At 40.4% G+C, this 24,414-nt stretch overlaps 1 protein-coding gene across 2 annotated transcripts in view; it reads right to left on the bottom strand.

The window, feature by feature from the left end:
- The window catches only part of PCSK2 (proprotein convertase subtilisin/kexin type 2), a gene marked incomplete at its 3' end in the record, with an annotated part of 260,772 nt that overhangs the window by 41,602 nt on the left and 194,756 nt on the right, over positions 1-24,414 (bottom strand). For both annotated transcript variants that reach the window (XM_084248159.1, XM_084248160.1), the window contains one exon: positions 14,744-14,820. In XM_084248159.1, coding sequence (XP_084104285.1) covers positions 14,744-14,820 — 77 coding nt within the window. The remainder of the gene's footprint in view (positions 1-14,743; positions 14,821-24,414) is intronic.

Genomic DNA, 24,414 nt, shown 5'->3' with positions numbered 1-24,414 from the left:
TCTTCCAGAATAAAAAAGCATACACTGGGAACAATTTGCATATACTTCCAAGGGGCCCACAGAACCTTTAAGACTGAGGAGATGAAGAACCCCAGGCACTCATTAGGTAATCTTTCCCAGAATTGTACTGCAATTCCCAGCAAAGACTTCCTAGGGTTCCTGTTCTAGAATGTTCTCTGCACAGATATTGTAATTCCATTAATTTTTTTCCCTTCTGCTTGCTCACTTTTCCCTTATACCAAAGGATTCCAAAGGATTCTTTCCCCTGGAATTGACTGGGCTGGTGACTTGCCTTGACCCATAGAATGCAGTGGAAGTGGTAGAGGCTGAGTAGAAAATTTAGGATGGAGGTGTCAGAAGACAAGAAACTGGACATGGGGGGCAGAAATGATTAACATGGTTGTTAAACCAGCTATAGAAATAAAAAAATCCTAAGGCAGTGAGTATCAGACTGCTACAGGAATTATCTGGAGTTGCAGGCCATAGGTGGGGATATGGAAATGGAGGCCATTACAATCACTGGTCCTTATAAATCAACCTAGTAACTCCCTAGAAGTTATTAATTTAACAACAAATAACTATGCCACAAGGAATGAACACCTCCCCCAAAAGAAGAACACGTATCAGTGCAATTTCTGCACTGGCAAGAGGCAGCTCTCCTGCTCTCCTGTGACAGTGCAGGTGTTTCTTTTCACAAACCTTTTCCCTTTGCAAAGCAGTAGCAGCAGCAGCTCTTCCTGCCTGCTTGTTTCTGTGCAAGCTGCTGCTTCTTTCCTTTTTTAATATAATGAACCTCTTTTTGGATATAACCAAAAGTCTCATGGGGATACTCATGGGGATACTCAACGTGTCCCGCTGAAAGGGGAACGGTGGTGAAATTTTTTCAGAGGTAACGCAGGACCCTATTCTCTGAACCCCTCACCTCTCCAAAATGACACTAGAAAGATGATACCCCACTTCTTAGAGGTTTGGCAGCTTTCAGTTTCATCCACTAGTGCTAGGCTCCAATCAGAGGGACTGGCTCAAGAATGCACAAGACTATGGAGAGAGAGACCTGAAACCTCTATTGAGACCCCCAACATCTGGGGGTGGGGTGGGGCAATGTGAAAGGGAGCCACCTCCCTCCAGGCCTAGCCAAGACTTCCCATCCTTGCTCCTCCACCCCCTTCCCTCTGTCAGTAGCATAAGCACAGAGACAGACTCCCCTGCCCAGGTTACAGGACTGCAAGCTAATAAATGCTCATTTTTTCTGGAACCACTAAGTTTTAGGATAGTTTGTTAACCAGAGATAGATAGATTCAAGAGAATCAAAGCAGTTAATAAGCATGATATATTTTAACCTCAAACAGCATTCCAGAAGTGGGAGATTCCATGCTAGAAGTCATCTGTAAGTATTGGCTCCAACCCTCAAAAGTCTATTTTAATGGTCCGGGAAGCAGCTACGAGATTACACAGGTCACATTACCAAATGTGCTGGAAGAAACGAGAGCATGGCCTGCCAAAGGGACACGGCTGAGGGCTGACTTGCCCGCTCTGGCTCTGTTCAGGCTGGTGTACAGAAAGTTATGGGGCTGAGGGGATCACCAGCCACACAGTCCCAGGGAGTTTTGATTTTTACGGTATTGAGTCGTAATGTCCTGTTTGGGATCTCCCCTCAGGGACAAGAAAATCTGTTGTGCCAGCCCTTCAAACATCACATCCAAGGATTTAAAAAAGTACATGTATACAAACAGTATATTTTTATTCTCTATATGGGAAAATGTAACTCCTGCCTCCTTTAAGGCTATGTATCTCCTGGGCTCCAGATTCCCTTTGGAACAAGATGAAATCTGTATATTATGTCCAAGTAAACTTGGTAGTTACTGAAGAAGTGCCCTGTGGTAAATGATCTATGCAACTATAGTTCTGAGCAAACCACCAATCACATCTGAGATTTTCGATAAGGTGCTAAATTATGCTTTCACTTGGTGGGAGAGTGTATTACGGGTATGGCCTTCAGGACTACCTTCCTCTTCCAAGTACTGAAGAAAATGCAAAATAAAATTCTGAAAAACAACATGGAAGTGCTTATATGTATGTTATCCATATATAATGAAATATATACAAGTTTTATTTTGAAATATACTTTAAATGTATATATTTAAATATGTACTTCTACTTATAGCTACTGTTATGCTTTTACTCATCCACTTCTATATTTTTATATTACATATCCATATATTATATATGTAAATATATACTTATATAAAATGTATATACTTTTAGAATAGTAGTAAATATAGTAAATTAGCAAAATACTCTATAAAGTATTTTATACACATAAAGTACATAATATACTTTGTATATAGACACACATATGCATATATACACATATATAAAGTATATATATGCATATATATGTTAAAATGAAACTTCAGTGGATATTGATTAAATTTGACTTGCCTTGCTATTTGGTTCTTACTAAACAAAAATTTAAATGAAAGTTTAAAAATCAGTGCCATGTCTAATTTGATGAAGCACAGATTTAATAGTAGCCCTGTCAAGATCTCCTTTCTGAAAGCCTTTGAATAGTGTCTCCATGGCCTTAATTTTGGCCTTTAAGTAGGGAGATGAATGTCCTGGACTCTCTGGAGGAACATTTGGGAAGAAACTTTTCATTGCTAAATTAGGCGACACTAATTAATTATAAGCAATGAGTGGAGGTGCCCTATAATTGTTCATGACACCACATCTTTTCACACCCCTGGGCCTTTGTATGCTCTGTTCCCACTGCCTTGAGTGCCGTCCCCTCTCTCCTGCCCTCCTGATGGTCTCTGGCAAACATGCATGCTCCCTTGAACATTAGGAAAATCTTTTTCTAAGTCCATTTCATTTGGTCGCTTTCTTGAAAATGCTTTGTAGTTCCTTGCCTCTAGAATAACCCATATACCTCTCAGAAGTGAAAATGACTATAGGGTTGAGGAGCAGATAAAGACTACTTAACTAGCTACTTTCTAATGAAGGTCAAAGAGAGGCAAGTGACAGGGCTCAGGGGTATATTTTGTGGCCAACATGTCCCCAGTCCACTGCTCTCTTGGGTCCATGCCCTTAAAGTGTGATTTTTCTTGCTCCTTCCTTGAAGTGGTGAAGTGCCTTTCCCCCTCCCCTGCTTCTGGCTGGCCTTCCGGCTTGATTTGATGGAATGACTGTGGTAGAAATGATGAGCTGGGTCCTCAAGAGGACTTGTGGCATCTCTTCTTTCTCTTGACACCATGTTTATGTGCCACATGGGCAAGCCAGGGGTAGCCTATTAAATGAGGAAAAACATACAACCCATCACACCTGTCACCCAACTGACAGCCTCCCACCCTCTAGACATGTGAGTGAGGCCATCTTATAACAGGGAGCTCCAGTCTTCTTCCAGCTGAACATGGGTGCACTGGAGAGCCCAGTCATAAAGCAGAGCCTGGGCCAGATCAACGGAACTGTCCTATAAATGAGCTGTAATCAATGCTTGCTGTTCTATATTGCTAAGTTTGGGGATGTTTGGTTGTGTACTATTAAGCAATAGATAACTGATACAATGAACAAGCAAGATAGGAGGGGCACTCCATGGTTAACTGTGGGGATTAGGGTTCAAGTCTGAACTATGGTGATTGTATTGGGCATCCATGAACTGTCCAAGTGAAAACCTGAGACTCCCCACAATACTAGGGGTCTTCAACGAGAGCATAGGCACACCCCTTCTTACCACATTGTTCGCTTTTCACAAGAATGATTTGGTCATCCTTTTGCCCTTTTCAGCCCAAAGCATGCACTCCCATATGTACTCCATTCAAGCCTGAGTGTAAGATCTACTGGGAAAAAGAGCTCCACAACTCTTAGGACACTGCTGAGAGTGCCCCATGCATTCCCTTAATCCTTACCACAAACTACTAGTATCCTTATTTTGAAAAGGGGAAGTTGAGGCATGGTGATATTAAGTTATTTCTTAATTAGGAGCAGAACAGGATTCAGACTCAGGCCTACTGCTTCCAAACCCTTGCTCTTAACTATATATACACTGATTATCAGAAAAAATATGATTAATTTTATGTGTCAACTTGACTGAGCCATGGGGTGTTCAGATATTTAGTCAAACATTGTTTCTGGGTGTTTCTGTGAGGGTGTTTTGGGTGAGATTAACATTTAAACCAATGGACTATGAGTAAAACAAATTGTCCTCCATTATGTGGGTGGGCCTCATCTGATCAGTTGAAGACCTTTATAGAACCAAAGATTTACTTTTTTTTTTTTTTTAAAGATTTATTTATTTATTTATTTATACAAGCACTGGGTACAGTCAGAAGCGCGGGAGGGTGAGAGAATTCACCAGAGCCAGAGTGGAGAGCAGAACAGGCAGACAGACAAAGTACACTGCTGAGGGGAGTAGTGGGCGGCAGGAGAGGTCTGAGCGCCACGTGGGACCCTCACCCGGTGGCCGGGGATTGAACCGGCGCTTCAGAGTTTGAGGGCAGCTTCGCAACCCAGCGCTCAACCGCTGCGCCACTGTGGAGGCCCCCAAAGACTGACCTTTTTGAGGAAGAGGAAATTCTCAAGACTCCCCTTGAACTTCATCTGTAACACTGGCTCTTCCTGGTTCTGCGGCAGATTGCCTTTAGACACAACCTGGGACACTAGGTGTCCTGGGTCTCCTACCTGGCATCCCACTCTACGTATTTTGGACCTGAAGCCTTCATAGTCTATGAACTAATTTCTTATAATACATTTCTTTCTCTCCACCTGCAGTTATCCTATTGATTCTGTTTCTTTGGAGAACTCTGACCAAAACAAAACAGTAATTGTGTAATTTAACCATTTTTTCTCCAGTTCTTTAGCTTAGTCATTTATTACTACTACTGGTCTAGTTTTTCTGGTACAACATTATCTCTTCCTTTGCAACAAGATTTTTGTTGGTGGCAGAAAATTCTAACTGAGCACCACGCTTATCTTTTCTTCTTGCTGAGCTCCACTTAGGCTCATGTTACATGGACAAACAGGGTGTGCGCTGCTTTTAGGCCTGACTCAAAAAACTACTGATGAATAGTAAACTATTGCGTGATAACACAATTTGTTTTCCATTTTCCCATTGATGGTCATTTATGTTATTTCCAATTTTGAGCTGTTATGAATAAAGCTACTGTCAGCAGCTTGCACACACACAAAAAACCCCAAAAACCTCCAGATGAGAGGTTGTCCATGCTCTTTCCCCTCATATACTTTGGTGCAGATCAGCACAGCAACTTTGGAAACCTTATTTAAGATGGAAGGAAACATAGCCCTGAATTGCTGCTTGGAGGAGAGCTTTTCCACTAGGAACACGTGGAGGGACTAGGAGATGAATGAAAAGCAAACTTGTATTGTGTTTGGCCACTAAGATTTTGGGATGTATTTGTTATAGCTGATGGAATAATCTGACCTAGCGCACTTTAACTTTATTCTTTTTTAAAAAAGAGATTATTTATGCATGCAAGAACTGGGTTACAGGCCAGAGGTGCGTGGGGTGAGAGGATTCACCAGAGACAGAGTGGGGAACAGAATAGGCAGATTGACTGAAATACATTGCTGAGGGGAGCAGCAGGTGAGGCTGGAGAGGTCTGCTGCACATGTGGGTCAGCTCCCTGGCCAGCCGGGGATCGAACGTGTGCTGCAGAGGCTGCGGACAGCTTCACAGGTTGTGCCACCAGGCACAGTAAATAAATAACCTTAACTTTATTCTTGTTACATAATTCTATCACGTAACTAGATGCTACTTGATATCTTTTCTGGGAGGAGAAATTCAAATAGTGAAATAAGTCAATATGAGGATGCCACAGACACCACAGAGATGTCTGGGTGACAAGGATATGAACAAAGTGTCCTTGAAGAGCAGAGACACAAGACTGTCTTGTCTGGCCAACCATTCCCTGCCCTTCCCCAGGTTTGCCAGTGCATAGGCTGGACTTTGGGTATTTGTGGGTTTAATTCACACTTTGAGGCTGGTGTGTGGAAGGGTTTCTGTTAATGGCATGGAGCCCAGCTGATACTTTGGTATTTTCATTTTGGTTCAGGTGTATAATTTTTATTAAAAATTTGAAATTAGGGCCTCCCTGGTGGCACAAGGGGTGAAGACGCAGTACTATGAAGCTATCCGCAGCCACTGCAGCACGAGTTTGATCCCTGGCCAGCCAAGGAGCTGACCCACATGGCACAGCAGACCTCTCCTGCCTTACCTGCTGCTCCCCTCAGCAGTGTATTTCTGTCAGTCTGCCTGTTCTGCTTCCCACTCTGTCTCTGGTGATTCCTCTCACCCCCCGCACCGCTGGCCTGTACTCCAGCTCTTGGATGCATGAATAAATAAATCTTTAAAAAATTTAAAATTATAAAATATTTAAAAACCATAGTCAATTGCATTGAATAACATGATGACTCTTGTATGGTGACTACCTTCGTGTATGAAAGCCTCACGTTTGTCCATACTTGAGACTTTTTTGTATGTGTGGGTATGCTAGATACTCTGTTTTAATCAGTGAGTCCTCTACTGTTAGACATTTGGTTTTTATTCAAGTTAATACAAATAAAGTTTTGTACTTGATATACAACTTTTACCTAAAATTATTTAATATATATCTTTAAAATTGTATAGTATCCTAAAAAAATCATACCACCATGATTGCATATAACATAATTAACAAAATGGTGGTTTGTTTTTAGGGGGATCGAGCTAGAAGAAGCCACTGCTGCGACGCTAAGGGTGGACATGAAGACAGTGGCAGAGTGTAGTGAAAACTGGTTCCAGGGACATTTAGGTAGGTGGTGTATTGAACAAGGCCTATATATTGAGCACTTTATTGGGTTCGGTTACGATCGCTTCAATTTATCCATGAGGGTACAATAAAATCTCTTTGGATCATATACTCACTTTCATGCTATTTATAGCCCATATGATTTTTAATTCTACAGCATAAGCCTCGAGGGAGTCAAACAGCAGGTAAAGAATATTTACCCTGTTTGTCATGGAGACTCCTCACTTCATAAAATTAAAGGACAGAGCAAATAAGCAGTCAAGTTGCCTCAGTCTCATAACCACCTTCCTGAGCCAAGCAAAGTATCCAGTTCTCTGCATGACCACAGCTTCCTAATACACTTGTGAGCAAAGGAGCCTGTAATTATGAGAGTGCATTCCAAGGGGATAGATTTTTAAAAGAAGTACGTCTTTATGGATAGAGCTGAAGTTTTCCTGAGTCCATTTCTTTTTTTTCTTTTTAAAGATTTATTTATTTATGCATACAAGAACTGGGGTACAGGCCAGAGGTGTGGGGGGTGAGAGGATTCACCAGAGACAGAGTGGGGAATAGAACAGGCAGATCGACTGAAATACACTGCTGAGGGGAGCAGCAGACGAGTCAGGAGAGGTCTGCTGCACCATGTGGGTAGTTCCCTGGCCAGAGATGGAACTCCGTGCTGCAGAGGCTGCGGATAGCTTCACATGTTGCGTCTTAACCCCTTGTGCCACCAGGGAGGCCCACTCCTGAGTCCATTTCTCTCTTTGTTTCTCTCAGAGGTGACCACTACACTAAGTTTAATGGATTAACTTATCATTTTTCTATTCCATTTTCCTTCCCCTGAACTCAGAATGTCACTTCATTCATTTAGGACTTTTTAATGTCTTTTCTAGTTTTGTATTTTCCCTTTGATGTCATCACATATCTTAGATTTGAAATCATTTCATTGGTTCTGAATCATGGCAGAGTGTTCAGTGAAAGAGAGGCAGCATCCTTATTTTTTCCCAGCATTAAAGAGAATACCAGCAGTTTCTGCACTAAGAATAATGTTTGCTATAGGTTTTTCATAAACAGACATTGTTATCTTCAATTCAGTAATTATTTCTTCAGCTGCACCCAGGGTAGATGTTATCTCACTGATTCAGATTTTATACCAGAGGCTATATTTTTCAATTGCAATTGGTTTCTTTTCATATCCATGCTTATGTTTACTTTAATTTCCCATATTATTTATTTTTTCTTTTAAAATGGGTATTAGCTGTGCATTATCACCCTGAGCAAGGTAAACATAACTTAAGATCTTTCTTAAGACTTTCCATAAAATTAATTTCACCTGATTACATGGAGTGGGAAATTGGGTAAAAGAAGCCATGGTGGAGGAAGGAAACTAGACTTTTGATGGTGATCATAATATAATATATAGAGATGTCAAATGCTGTATACTTAAAAAACCTATCCAATATTACAAACAAAACATCTTCATAATAAAATTACTTCCACTTGTATAAATACATGTCCTGATATTTTAATTTTGTTGGATGTGTTAGTTCAGATAATTTGGAAATTAGGTTTGCAAGTTAATTTTGAGAGAGTGTTTTCTCCTCTTTCTCTTTGTTCTCCTTTCTTAGCAATTGGTCCAATGGTGGTTTTAACTGAGTCCTTGGTTCTATATCCCACGCTCACATGTATTATGCTAGTGTTTTGGGGGGGAGGGGCTCTGGATCCGTAGAGATACTGAGGATAAGACAGATTTGTTGAACCAGTCAATGGGCAGCTTGGCTAGGTTTGTGGACTTGAAGCTGTCTCTGTGCTCCTGTCTCTCTTGTTCCTAGTCTCCCTATGTCTACAGACTGTTAGACAATCAAAGTTCCATAGTAGCCAGCTACATTTCAATCATATCTTTGGAGAAAATGCTACAATGTTAGATATGTGGGAGTTGAAATGCAGAGACTGTCCAATGTCTCCGTTGGTTTCAATCATGCTTACTGGCTAATGATCAATAAGTTGTATAAGCTGGGACTTTAGGGTCTTAAGAGGCTGCTTGTTTAGACAGGTGAGAATGTGCAAAGATGCTCTTGGGTCTTCGGGCCAGCATCCTGTGCTTTCTGAAGAAGTGAAGAGACTCCATCTTTCTGAGATTAGAAGCAGGGCTTCTCAGTTTTCCCAATAGATAAACCTGTCTCACACATGCAAGCTCTCTTTGGATACAACTCTTCTTTCAATGAGCAATGCTGAAACAGAGACACCAGACTCTTGCCAGAAAGTTCAGCTTTGATCTGACTGCTGTTTCATTTTAGATGAGAGAATGGAAGTCAAAGAAAGATGGCTGGGTGACCAGGCTGTCCACGTATGCTTTTGGCGTAAATAGTCCTTTTTCCCTTGGACTTAGCTACTGTACAGATCCCTCCCTGAATTTCAATGATATTTGCTGCCATTTAGGGAGTGCCTGCCATATGTCATGCTCTGTACAGAGTACTTTGTATACATGTCACGAGTCCCTCTTACAGAGCTTTAAGGTGGAGCTTTAGTTCCACTAAACAGAGGGGAAACTAATTCAGGGATCTCTTATTACATTCCAGGCAATTATCACAACCCTGCTTTTGTCCATCATTATTTGCTGCATTTTTCTCTGTTAAGAAAAGAATTACTGTCACCTGAGGATCATAAAATCCCCCTATAATATATGCATGTTATTAGTTTCCAAAGTATAATTCTACCAATTCAGAGATATTTATTTTACAATCTATATAATCTCTCTGTTATTCCCAAATCAGTGATACAGCAATTTCTTTTAGCTGAACAAAAAATTTAAATAATGTTCTTGTCTAACTCAGGTAGAGAATTAGAAAAAAAAAAAACACCCTTTGTGATAGTTCTCCACTGGCTCAGAATAGCTCACAAAATTAAACTCAGCTGATTTCACTGGTCTCTGGTTTGGGTAGAGGGTTAACGGCAATGGCTACCTTGGAGGATTATCATCTTATGAGGCAGTCTCAGAGCTCACATGAATGGAAAAGTTGGAGTAGGTCTTTGAAAATAGTTTAAATTTTATTATCCAGGAGGTGATTTCAGAATGAGTCCATGAAGATATAAGGGAAAGATGTTCGTCTATTTCTAAACCATTAAGTGTCACCAGGGTAAAGGATCAGTTTTCATCAGTGTGCAAACAGCCAACCAGAGACAGCCATTTCCCTCACTTGTTCCTCTTTGACCTGTCGCACAGTTCTCTGCAAAATGAAGTATGACTTTTAATAAGAAAAAAGTTAATTAGTGGATATCTTTCTTATCTGAAGGCTTAACTGATGTTATCAATCAAATGAGCTCACATAGAGATAAATGTTCTTTGCCATCCATTTATTCTCCTCCCTCCCTTTCTTAGTTGCTTGAATAATAAATGTCTTCTCTCTTCCTAAATTTATAGTAAACTTTTTGGAACTGCATCTAATCCAGAATCTCTTACTCTTTAGGGCTTAATAGATAGAGTGTGCTGCTCCTGTGATATTCCATAAATATTGCCGACGGCAGGGATGACATTTCAGTGGTGAATGGCTGTCAAAGAAATGCTACGCAAGAAAGATTTTTATGGACAGCAGCACAGTAATGGAATACAGATCTGCAATGCATCGCCAAACATTGACCTAAAACCAAGCAAGACTGAAAGATTATTGACAAAGTGTGCGCTGCAAACCTTGGAGAAACAGACAGCTCTGAAATGGACAGATGTCAAGCCCCTCAACATCTTAGCAGGGCTGAGAAGGCACGCCACCTATCCATCAACCAGCCAATCAATAGTTATTGAATGCCAACAGGGAAAAAATGTGCTGCTTGATCCTGATACCCCACCGCAAATCTGTTATATCTGGTGTGCACATTATTAATGCTCATTAGACGTGTGTTATTGTCTGTTTTTTTTCCCACAATTTGGATTATTATTGCTATTGCCATTATTACTTTGCTTGGCCATCTGTATTTCTCTGTAAGCTAGGAGGAAATTACAGTCCGTTTGCAAATTCTTCAACTGTTTCAAATATATCCCTGGAGCTCAGATACTGCATGTAATTATTAAATGGTTCACAGTAGAATAAATACATTTGCTCTGCATGAAAAGGAACAATTCCACAAAATCAAATCAAGCACAGGGCAAGAAATTCTAATATACGTATGCCTAAAAGCAGTTCTGCATATGTATGAAGTTTGCTCTCATTAAGAGTACTTAACTGGGAGTTTTAAATATATTCTTAAAGAAATGTATGTTTGAAGAAGAACAAGTTAACAAATAAGTACAGAGGGTATGGATGGTTGAAAGTGTCAGGACAGCCTGGAAAAGACACACAGCTATTGAACTTGGTTTCTGAGTCAAGGGGGACATTTTCCTTGTTTGCTGGAGTCTGCTCCTTGTAGTGCATTTTATTTTCTACTTTCCATGGCAATGAGAACCCTGTGATGAAGAGCTGCTGCCTTTTTCTGAGCAGCAATTGCTTCTGAGTTCTAACTGGCTTTGTGGCAGGCAGTGTGGCTGGAATATCAATAGCAGCGAGCCTGGGGCTGGTCAGCATCCGTCAGCCTTTTACTGGAGTTTCGGTGTGTGCTGAAATGAACATTTCTCAAGCTCTCTAGGACAGCTGAATAGAGATGGGCATCGGATTTAGTGCCCATGCCCACAAGAGAACATCTGAAGAACTGCAGACAATCCCTGGAGGCAGTACAGCTGGCCAGAGGCTCATGCTAAATTGGCAGCAAATTCTGCTCTGGCCCAATTCCAGTGCAGGTCTCCAGGGTCCCAGGGTCTCAAGCAAGCTGCTCTCCTTGACTGCAGTGGAAGAACAGTCATCCTGTATGCTCTGGCCCAGCTTCTGACCCAGTCACAAAATCTCTTCTTTCTTCTTGCAAATTGTTCAAACTTTCCTATCCACCCACCCTTCCTTTGAAACCTTATTAGAAGGCTGCCCCCTTCACCAGTCTCTAGCTCCCAGACCAGTTAGCCAGTCACCTTGGGAACATGTCATGTCCCCTTTTCTTCCCTTCCTTGCCTAAATGGTATCCTTACCCTGTCATACACTCACATCCTCTCCCTGTGTACCTGACCTATTACTTTCGCTCGAATCCTCAGCCAAATGCTACTAGTTCAAGAAGTCTCAGCTCCCCAGTCAGAGATAGTTTCACGTTTCTCCACACTCTCTAGCACATCTTTCTTATAGGGGGGGCCTTTATTGGTGTCAAACCCTGTCTTCACCACTTTCGCTGTGCCCAGAGGGGATGATCACAACGATACTGACAATACTTATTTCAGAGGGTTCTTATGAGAATTAATAGCATTAGTATATGTAGAAGCACATTAAACAGTGCCTTAAACATAGTAAATTCTTAACAGACATTAGCTCTCCTTGTGTTATTTTAGCCCTGGCTATGGTTATCTCCAGATTTTTGGATAGCTGCTGCTTTCTCCTTTGAAACTTGCACACCAAAATGGAACAGTTATTGCCTCTTTTTATGCCCCATGCTTTAAAAAATTTACTTCATATTATGGAAATATCAAATACACACAAGTAGAGTAAAATACATCACCCAGCTTTAACATGAGGAACTTACAAAGAACTAATCTTATTTCCTCTATAGCTTATTCTTCCCCTCCTGCTCCAATCCCTAAGCAATACTGAAATAAATAATAGGTATAATGTTTCATCTCAGGGAGAATTTTTATAGGTACATCCTACAATCATGGGAAAGATGCTTTATTCAAATTCTCCTTGTGCCAAACAAGAAATATCTCCAGGACAGACCTAGCCTTTTCAACTACAGAGTGTTCAGGTGTTGTAGGTTTGAACTTTGACTCACTTTCCCTCATAATAATAGTATTTGCTTTTTGAGGCCACAATTTGAATAGTGGTACCATCCACTCTTTGTTAAAACAAGTCATTTTGGGTTAGGATCTCTGACAATGACCTGATAATTGGGAAAAGCCCCATTTATTTCTGGTCCAAATGGACACTGTGTCTTGAGTCATTGGCTTCCTAAGAGCCTAGGATTATGCCTGCCTGACTCACTGGGACTGTGTCTCAGGCAATTGGACATTTGGGGATTTTTATTGCTGACAATAAAGAATTTCATTGCACTAAGCACTAATTAGTTCTAGCTAGGTTATTTTAGTCAGTTTAAAATTGCACTTCCATGTATAAGTTTGCAAAAGAAGATATTTAAGAAAGAAGACATCTTCATATTTTTTTAAAAGAATATGATTAAAACACATCACACAAGAGACTTGCTTGGGGCAGGTTATGTTTGCATTTAGAAAATGGGGGGAGAGAAATGATACTGTTGTGTATATTTTTGTGCCTGGGTCAACCCATCAAATATTAATTTAGTATACTTATTAGCTGCAGAGAGAAAGCAGTAGCCAGCACACATGTTGGTTCTGCCCAATATGTTATGAGGATGGTTGTACCTGTCACGTGGAAGCCAGCACATGCTCCTAGTCCTTCTCTACAGAGAGTTCCAGACTGTCTTTCCCAAATATGTCTTACTTTGGCTTAGTGACATCTATTCGGTAACTTCATATGCTATGTCTGAAAATGGCTTATTTACTAAGAGTATGCTAAGATATGGGGTTGTGAGTCATGGGATTAAGAGACACTTCATGTCAAAAAGTCTTTTAAATATATCCTCAGCCCTTAAAGACACACTTTCAAACACTGCATGATCATTTTAAAACTGCAGATGAAGTTGTCAGAGGATTGTGACACCAGCAATGATCTTTTCAAAATGGCATTAATTTGAATTGTATTTTCTTCTTTATTCTTTTTCTATAATTGTCAAGACCCCCAATCAGTGTGCCCTGTCTCCCCTCCAGACAGCCTCAGGTCAACTTGCCAACTGAGGGGCAGAGTCTATACTCCGTGATCTACTGGGGGACAGCCCTCTTGGCCATCTTACTGCCTGTCTTTTTACACTAAAAGTGATGCTGGTGAAAGAATGACACCTTTTGGGTTTGGAGATTTATGTAACTTGGGTTCAAAGAGTTGATATGATGTATGCTAATGGTTGTTTGACTGGGGAAGTCGCTCAGCCTTTCTGAGTCTGTTTTCTTATCATTGATAAGGAGAATGACATTTTCTTTTCTACCACAAGAAGTAAAAGAAGTGAGTTAGGTGCTCTACATACAGTATAAATTTATACCATTAATTATACCACTTATGCCTTTAACTGAAGTCCATATGTTCTCATGAACTTCACCCAAGAGCTTCAATAATACAGAAGCACTAGATTTAAAGCCTGGTTGATTTCCGATTGAGCAGTCTTCACATTTTTATTTTTATACATTTCATATATGCAAGCAACCTCTTAGAAAATATCTTACTTGGAGAAAAAAAGATTGCATTTATATGTATAGCAGTAAAATAGGCCAGAGAAAAGTAATATCTTTGTAAGAACCATTGGGTAGTTTTACCTAGTAAGATGCCAAACAATATCTCAACAATGCTCTTGCCAATTTACAATTACACTTACATTTACACTTGTCTTGTTGAAAGGGACTATATGAACTTTATAAGGTCATGGCAGGAAACTTTTCAAACACATACAAACTCAGATCCATGGTGTAAAATAATTTTCTGCAATAATTTCAACAAAGTAAAATCAGTGTGTTTTAAATCACCTTGCGATAGGTTGGGAAAGTCTTTCTTATTATTTCTATTTTCTTTTATCTTTAATATAGTAGCAAATAATTCCTACTTGGAATTATTTCCAAGTGGAACAAAGTAGTCAAAAGGCAGTTTTAGAGGAGCATGGTACTATTAAGAAAAAAACAAGAATTTAGAGAACATAGTCACTCAGCAAAAATCACAATACAATTTGGTGAAGCAAGGAGTAATTTGGCAGGTGATGTGCCATCCTTATAAAGAAAGCAAAGCAAAATAAAATACACCAAATCTAAAGTCAAAGACACCTCTGAAGACCCTGTGTACCTGTTAAACCAGTCGTCCGTGTAGCGGGGATAAGGGTAGGGGTCGTTGCTGCTGAAGTCATAACTTGCTTCGGCATTCTGAAAAACACAAGGTGTCTTGTTAGCTGAGAAAGTCAGAGGTCCAGGCAGGAGAAAAATGCTTTGGGACTTTGAGGTGTGCCTGTTTGTGTTTACAGTTCCTCTGTGAAATGCTGTGCCATTTTAGACCAGCCCTGGCAAATCTGTGACAGGGCCTCAGCGTGTCTTGGGAGTTTTCTTTCCTCTCTACATCCTCGTTTCTGGGCTTCCTTTGCTCATCTTATTTCAGATTGTTAAGGACTTAGTAAAATTTGAGCCCTACACTCTCCTTGATGGCTTCCTTTTAAAATTGAGTTCTCCCTGTGGGCAAATGGGGTTCACCTGGAATCCAGGGTCTCTGTTGACTTCCTTGCACTAGTAGTCAGAATGTTCTAGATTTCATGCCACAGGGGAGGGGGTCTCTAGACCCCTTGTGTTTTAGGCAGAAGGCTTACCCCCAGCTCCTTGCTGCAATATGCATATATACACTATGGGTGTCAAGCCACTGCCCAAGCACCTAATGTCCACAAAATTGACCTCATTTATTCACTTAATGAATATCATCCAATACTTGCCAGAGACTTTGCCAAGTTAGGAAATACAACGGGAGACATCTCTACCCTTGTGTAACTTATAGCTCAATTGGGGGAACAAACACCAATCAACATCTATAAACATCAAAATAATTTTATGATTGCAAACTGGAAGTGCTCTTGAAACCTATATCATACAGTTAGAAGTTTAAATTCTATGCAGTACAACACCTCCATTTTTTTCCATTAAGAGTCACGTAAGAATCAATTACTTATTTACTTAAATTGTAATTACATGATTTAAAATTTCAAATTTTCCATTTATGTCTTTAGTTGGTTGGTCTTTTATTTTGATCTATCATGGAGGATGATCAACCCCCACTTAGTGACTAATGCATTCCTTCCCCACTGCCTTCTCTGCTTGCACTTGGGTGCTGGGCTCTGGGGAACTCTTCTCTCCTCCCCCATTCTTCTCTCCTTTGTTCTTAAAGTCTGCAGTATAGGCCCCCAGAGGTTTCCTGGTTCTTGGCACACATAAGGCTAAGAAATGCTGACTTAGATGTATATTCCAGTTTGGGCATTCTTGACTCCTTGAGTCTAGCCATTTTCAGGAATTGAGTTTTTTATCAGGTAAACCACTTTAGTTTGTGACTCACTTCACTTTGCAAGCCTAATGTATTAGTGGTGTAATGTTTACAAGCAAATAGACTCATTTCATTAATTTGTAATTCCATTTGATTGATAACAAAGGACTTCCAGCCACCAATGACCAGAATTGTGATAATAATTTATTTAAATAAATATGCTTGGGGCAGAAGTCACCCTAAAATTTGTTTCAAAATTTTTTAGTTTTACTGAGGTATACTTGATGTACAAGCAATCTCACACACATGATGTACATAAATTGAGTTTGGACATGAGCATACACCCATGATGTCATCACCACCACCCCCACCACCACCATGGTATACACTATCACTTCCAAAATTTTTCAGTTTGGACCCAACTCTTTGAGAAGAACATTTAACAAGAAATCTATCTTTTAAACATATTTTAAAGTGCATACACACAATTGTTGACTGTGTTGAGTAAAGGAGTTCTAGAACTTATCTATTTACATAACAGAAACTTAATATACATTGAAAAACAAGTCTTCACACACTCCCCTCTATTAAAAATTTGGGCCAGTCATTGTATCCTGGATGTCAAACACAACTATTCTTTACTCCAGATTCTGGGTTTTCCTTTGACACCTGGTTTTTAGAGAGGGCATTAATGCCAATGTCTCCACTGGCATTAATCATTGGCAAGGCCAATTCTGTGTCTCCTTCTCCACTTAGATCCCAAAATATTTTCATTCTCTATCTGATCTCTAATAGCTGTCTCTAAGAGACCCTTCCAGATTTGGCATGTTTTCTATTCCTTGAATTTTCTTGAGATATTTGGATCTCAGTTATTTTGAGGGATACTATTTTGAAAAAGTATTTTATTAGTCTTCCTGAAGTATGTTCAGTTACCCCTAACTTCCATGAATTTTTCAGAGATGAGCGTATTCTTAGAGTTGGTAGGAGTATAAAGAGAAACACAATCTAATAGTTCTTCTGCATTTCAAAGCTGAGGTTGAAACTTCAGCAATAAATTTGGAAGCCTGTTTGCCAAGCCTGGTTTGTTTCTTCAGGAAGAGTTTAGAATTCCCTGGCCTAAAACGAGTTGGATAGACAATCCAGCATGAGCAGCCATTGCAGGCCCTGCATGGAGGCTTTGAGTGTTCCTTCTGAGTTGTGTTCCTGCAGTGTGATGGGGGTATGTTGGAATATGCAACCTCAGAGGGATCTCAGACTCAATCTAGGATAGGGACATGGAACCACACATCAGAAGTGGCTCTGTGAGCCAGGGAGCAGCAGAATATTCTGGGAGGTGGAGTTCAGTGAGAATCTGGTCTAGAAACTTCTGGGGTTCAGACAATGAGGATCCAGAGTACAGGCAGCATCTGCATAAACTGACAAGCAAGGGCAGCAGGAACAGGGACATAGCAGTAAAACCCAAGATGGACAAATGATGAGATAGGAACATCAGAACCCCTGTCCCCCTCTCTTTAGTGCTGTGTTAATCTTCTGAAACTTGGGGACAATTCTGGAGAGAGGTGGAAAACCTGAGTTGACTAAGGTCAAGTTTTTATTGTTAGGCTGGCAGATAGAAATCAAACTCAACTAGAGAAAAATAAAACCAGAATTTTCTGAACCTTGTATTGTTGCCTGAGCAATTGACCAGTTTCATAAGCTTCCCACCCTTTCTCACTTTTCTGGCTCATTATTATCCCCTGTGCCCTGGACTGATGACTTTTGACTCTAATTGCTAATTCTGCAGAAACTGAGTTGCTCTGAGGCGGGGTGGCTAGAGGGAGAAATTGAAAAGTTCTAACAGCAGAATTTGCAGCTGAAAATACACAGAACTGTGAGACCACTTTATAACAAGAAAAATGACGAGGTATTTTCTGTGCTCAAATTCACTTGTGACTGTTAAAATGGACAATAACTTAGGAACTCTGATTATTTTGTTGCCTTTACATTTAGTTTGATGATGAATGTTTAATACTTTGGGTAACAGTCTACACTGAGTTCTAAGGAAGGCAAACAGTTGTGCTTATTTGGCTGCATCTTTTCTGGCTAAAAGTCAAATGGTTTATAGCAAGAAAGAACAGTGAGCAATCTTTTCAAGGGTTTTGTTTATTCTTTTATAGCCAAAAGTGAAGCATTTGTTAATTCAAATTACTATGTTGTCTTCCATAAAATTATTTGTGTTCAAGAATAAATTAAGTTGGCCTTGAATTATACCAGAATTTCCTAAAATAGGCATTAACATAGATATTGAACGGAAGTGGTGTCTCTGTAAATTTATTACTTTGGTCATCTTAGTCTAAGTCAGATGCTTGTTTGGTTTTGAATTCTTCTAAAACTTCTGCATTAGAAAATACTATCTATAAAGCTGAATGTAATTTAATCATTGATGATTCAGGATCAGGCTGATTCAGAGTCATCATTAAGAACCTGAATTATCATTGCACCATCACGAAGAAAGCGAGAAGATTGGACAGAATCCAAACTGACCTCCCTGAAAGTTATTTCAGAAAGAAACTTCTGATAATGGCTTCTTTTCTCTTTCTCATAGAATAGTTGAGTGCAGAGGGAAAAAAAAAACTCTGGTACATAATAATTCTAAGGTTTTCTTTCCAAATATCTGAATGCAAGCCAGAAGGCAAGACTAGACTAACCCTTAGGAAGGAACTTAAATAATTATGGTTTTGGCCATTGTTTGTGCTGGGCACTTTTCCCACAGTAGGCTAAGAAGGGGGAGGTGACTTATTTATTTTCAAGAAATTTTCTGGCTTGTTATATCTGAGGACTGCCTTTATGCAGACATTTTTAAGATGCAGGTCTAAAACTATAATGACTTGGTTGCTGTGACGATAAAATGGAGGAATGAATGTGAACGGTTAAGCATGTTGCCCCATGGTGTGGGTGCTCTCTCACCTCTTCTTTTGTACCCTCCACTTTCTTAGATTAACTATGGCAAGAGTCATAGACTATGGCTCACAAGCCAGATCTGGCCCTCCATGTGTTTTTGCAAATAAAGATTTATTGGAACATAGCCATATCCATTTGTTTACAAATAGCCTACGACTACTTTTGGACTACAGTAGTTGATTTAAGTAGTTGTGAGAGAAAACACAAATTTTAAAATAGAAATATTACAGAAAAAGACTGCCAAACCTTGCCTTACCCTAAGCCTCTTGGACTCTGAGGCTGCCTTCTGATAGCCTGAGGCCATCACTATAGCATCTTATCTAGTCCTTGTTCTTCTGAGGATATTTCCCTCATACGGCCCCATATATGGGACAGGTATCTCTCAAAGCATACCTGTCTATGCTCTAGTCTCTCAAGGTGGGCTGTAGCTCCTGAAACTGAATCTTATATAAAGTAATGTCACTGCATTGTTAAGAGTTTGAAATTTACCTTCCTGGGTCTCACATTAGTCAAATGTGGGTTATTAGGGATTATTGGGTCAGAAACTGGGCCTCAGCCCACAGGGGTGCCCATGGAGACAGTAAGAGCATCTCACTGGGAAGATGATGAACGCCACTATGGCTTCCACCATCCCTCTGACCACCATGGATTTAAAAGGCTGTTCCTAAGGATACCAATGTCCTAGGGCCTCTCTCTTTCCCTCTACAAGTGTTCTGCCTGTTCTCACGGTAGGAATATTGCCATCAGCAGAGCCACAGATGTTTGTAGAAAGCAGCTTTTGGCTTGCAAAGATAATAGCCCAGGTGATATGGGGTATGATGTCTGCTGTACAAGCCCTCGCCCACCATTCATTTTTTTTAAAAGACTTATTTATTTATGCATACAAGAACTAGGGTATAGGCCAGAGGGGTGGGGGGGAAGAGGATTCACCAGAGACAGAGTGGGGAACAGAACAGGCAGACTGACTGAAATACACTGCTGAGGGGAGCAGCGGGCAAGACAGGAGAGGTCTGCTGAGCTGCCCACCGTTCATTTTTAAAAGTGATGCTGTGTTTTCTGACAATACTGCACTCGCATAACAGGCCAATGGTATTATTGAGTAGATAATTTTAGGGTGCTGTGGATCACACTCTGTGGTCTGACTATGAAATGAGGGAGTGGTTTCTGTAACCAGGGCTCCCATGTACAGTTGCACAGGTTGTACATGCCCAAGAGGTGCCATGGGGTTGCCCTGGACTTACCAAGCTATGTGCCCTGGGGGGTTTTAACAAATAATTGGTCGGTCTAAAAGGGCCATATTTACTAATTTATTTGCCCAGAGAGAGGTGCTATTTTGTAGCCTACCAGCTGTTAGGGTGTGCTATTTCTATTTCACATAAATGCACCATGTAGTGCTATCCTGTTGATGTGCCATGGCAAGAAATAGGCCCTTCTAGTTATAGTCATGCATAAGCTCAGTCCTCAGAGAAATTGTTCCAAGGAGACAACATATCCCCTGTGAAATGTCAAGCCCTACCAGGCTTAAATAATATCTCAAAGATCAGGAGTTTAGGATCATGAGCGCAGCGCGGCATATGATTAATTGCCAATGTAACTCCACAGCTATGTAACTCCACAGAACAGGAAAGTACATCACATTCATCCCTTTATTCTGGCTTGTTCCTTTCCCTGAAGGCATTTAACCAAATAACCCAGCTAGGAGCCGTGTAACAGTATTAGCTGAAATTGCACTGTGTTCATGGACTAATGAAAGAGAAATGAGCTTCCCCAGACAGGCTCACAAACTGCAACCATATTGCTCCAGAACAAAGCTCATCTGTATGGAAACTGAGCAGCAAAATAGCCCAGGCTATTGGAGCCTCAAGAATTTTGCTATTGTGCCTGCTTGAATCTAATATGGTCATGGCTGAATGTTCCCAACTGTGCCTATTTTGATTTTCCTCAAATAATTCTCCCACATGCACTAGTTTAACGATAATGTTCAGCTCACTTTTGACTGAGACCAACATTAAAGGAATTTATGTCTGTATTGAGTCTGACTGTAAAACTTAATGAAATTTAACATTTCTCCAACACTCAAAAATTTTAAAAACAGATGCAAGAGTCAGAAAATTGTTCGAAATCTTTCTTCTAGACTCCTGAGATTTCCAGAGTTGTATATTTCTCCAGCAACAGAGTGTTCTCTAATTGTAGATTTAAGGCCTGCTACCATTACTTCATTCCTTCATGCCCCTGGAAATTCTAGCAACCTCCTTAGTCACTGGAGTAGTTCCAGGTGAGAGAGGAACAATGGAGTAGAATAACAGGGCCTGCAGGAGCCATGAAGCTCCAAGCCGTATATCCTACTACTTGGGTATTATATATTTTCCAAAGCTGAGCAGTTCCATCCCTTGGCACGCCCTGCCACTCTTATCTGCAGATCTGAGAGAGGGTCTAAGCTCCAAATCTAAGATGGAATTATAATAATATTAATTCCTGATGGTTAATACTGTGCCCTAAATGGATAGGTTACCTTTAAGTTTTTCAAAAGAGTTTAAATTCTCACATTTTATTTTTTGAAACCCATGGGGTAGGAGAGTAGTTGTATTGAAGGAAGAAATGGGGGCCTCCTTGGTAGCACAAGGGGTTAAGCACAGCACTATGAAGCGATCTGCAACCTCTGCAGCATGAGTTCGATCCCCAGCCAGGGAGCTACCCACAAGGCGCAGCAGACCCCTCCTGTCTCGCTCACTGCTCCCCTCAGCAGTATATTTCAGTGGATCTGCTGTTCTGCTCCCCACGCTGTCTCCTGTGAATCCTCTCACCCCCGCACCTCTAGCCTGTACCCCAGTTCTTGTATGCATAAATAAATAAATCTTAAAAAAAGAAGAAATGAGGCTGTTACTCTCTCTAAGGAACAGGACATAGTCAAGGCAGCATCTTGAGACAGCTTCTTTAAAGTTCTCTCTGCCAGTGTATGTCTCCTTTGCTCTTCTGGCTACTTCAGAGGGCCAATGGAACCTGTGTTAGGCTAGATTGAGACTCATTCCCACAGATAAATTTTAAGGGCTGCCCTAAAAGTGTGAGTTCCTAGGGTAATCTGGTGTTTGGAGGGAAAGCTGCCACTCATGATACTTAATCTCCAAGAGCTGGCTCTAAAACAGGGTCCAAAACTTGTCCAGAAAAAATTACATCTTTATTTTCCCTAGCTGCCAACTCAAATTTAGCTCTGATTATGGATGCAGACTACAAGCTTGATATTATTAACAGTACCTGTGAGCTTGTCACCAACATGCACTTTCATATTCCGTTATAGTGGTTGCAGATATACTGAAATATTTTTTCTACTCACTTCTGCTTGCCAGTAGATTTTGTTATTTAATGCTCTAATAAAAATGACACATATTTACCAGGGCACAGATTTGTGTTTGAACCTTTTAAGAACTATGTTTCTGGGGCCTCCCTGGTGGTGCAGGGGTTAAAGACACAACGTTATCAAGCTATCAAGCTACTACAGCACGAGTTTGATCCCTGGCCAGGGAGCTAACCCACATGGCACAGCAGACCTCTCCTGTCTCGCCCCCTGCTCCCCTCAGCCGTGTATTTCAGTCATTCCACCTGTTCTGCTCCCCACTCTGTCAGTTTAATTCTCTCACCTCCTGCACCTCTGGCCTACACCCCAGTTCTTGTATGCATAAATAAATAAATCTTTTAAAAAATAAAAAAATAACTGTTGCTATATAACTACTCCCCTTGGTTATCCTATGTATTTTGCTTTATGTGTTTAAAATTTACTATTCTGATAATAAGGGCAAAGAGGCACTAGATTACATGGGTGGTTGGTTTGCAAATTGGTACAACCTCTTTAAAGAGAAATTTGGCAATATCTATCAACATAGAAGATGTTCTCTTTGAGTCTGAGATCCTGCCTCTGAAATTGATCCTAAAGATATATTGCACATGTAGGAAATATTTATGTCTAAATGTATTCATGGAAGTATAATAGTAAACTTGCAAGACTAGAAAGAGCTGACGTATCCAACATAGGGGATGATGTAAGCAGAAGATGGTTTACATCTACGATGAAAGACCTAATGTTGTGTGGGTATGTATGTGAAATTTTTTCTTTGCCATAATAATGACAGCAGGTAACATGCACTGAAGTTTATTTTGTGCAAGAGATTCTTAGATGCTTGCATGCCTTAGTGCCACCTTATGATGTCCCTTTGTGGCACTACTTGTATTATCACTATCATTCTATGAGCAAGGAGACTGAAGCAAAAAAGAGGTTGAAAATTTTGCTCACGGTCACACAGATGAAAAAAGCAAAGCAGGGATTTAGACCAGGGGCCTCTTCTTTGACTGCAGTCTTGCCTCTCTGCATTGGGATCATCACATTTTGTTGCACATGTTGGGACTACTTTTTTGTGGCCCTGGAATATCTGAGAATAATTTGAAAATCTATGGCTGAGAGTGGTGTTCCAGAAGCCTCTAGTACATGGAGCCTTCCACAACATGACAGTGCATGGTCTGGCTCTCATCATGCTTCACTGGTTATTTCATTGTGCCGATGACAAGCCTCCATTCAGTGCTCCCTTGTCTTCCCTACCTCGCTGCACTTTGCTCATCCCTCTTCTTATTTGACAGAGGTAAGCACTGGCAGGCAGTAGCATCCAATCCAAGTTGCTTTCATTGTATTTGTTTTGACAGTTGCTTCTATTTATATCAATACCCCTGCCAAAGGATATTGGTTGTTTTTGTCTTTGAAATGGTGATTGATTGTTTACCATTAAAATACATTCTTTTACATTTAATGAGTCAATTTAAGGATATGTATGAGGTGAATAAATGCATGCATAACAAAAATCGTGAAGGTGTGTTGTGACCGGTGGATGTTTGGGAAACACTGGAATAAAGCGATGGCAAATTACGATTTGGACAGCTTTGGTTATCAGCAGAGTCAGCTGTAAGTGTGGCTGAAGGATCTATACCAGGATTTAAAAAAGTAATGGAAAAGAGTCTCTGCTCTTCCATCTCAATCCTGTCCTTGTCATTCCAATCCTTTACATTCTGTAGACTGTTGACCTTTAAAGAACTTTATCATTCATTCATTCAACCATTTATTTCTCTTTTCACTGAACAAATATTTATTGAGTACCAACTATCTGACAGGCATTGTGCTAGAGCAAGTCACTATTGAAAAGGAAGAAGCCATTAGCTGGGTATCTTGCCTTTAGATCTCAAAAGCTGTTCCATTAGGGATGGATGGACACCTGAGTTTTCAATGAAGCCATCAACTCTGATTGCTCAATAGCATTTCCTGGGGAGCTTTTAGAAATATAAATACTTGAGTCACTCCTAGATTCTGATTTAATTTGATCTGGGCATCAGGGGTTAAACAAACAAAGCTCTTTATGTGATTCTGACGTATAGGTTGATAAACACTAACACCTTTGCTCATGTCTCATATTTTGGCCTTCGTGCTGCTTTGAAGTACAGCTTGTGGACTAGTAACACTGACATTACCATAGAACTAAATAGAAATACAGAATCTCAGACTTCACCCAGACTGGCTGAGT

Source organism: Talpa europaea (genome assembly GCF_964194135.1).
Source record: "Talpa europaea genome assembly, chromosome: 11".
NCBI lineage: Eukaryota > Metazoa > Chordata > Mammalia > Eulipotyphla > Talpidae > Talpa > Talpa europaea.
This window is presented reverse-complemented; position numbering and strand designations above follow the sequence as displayed.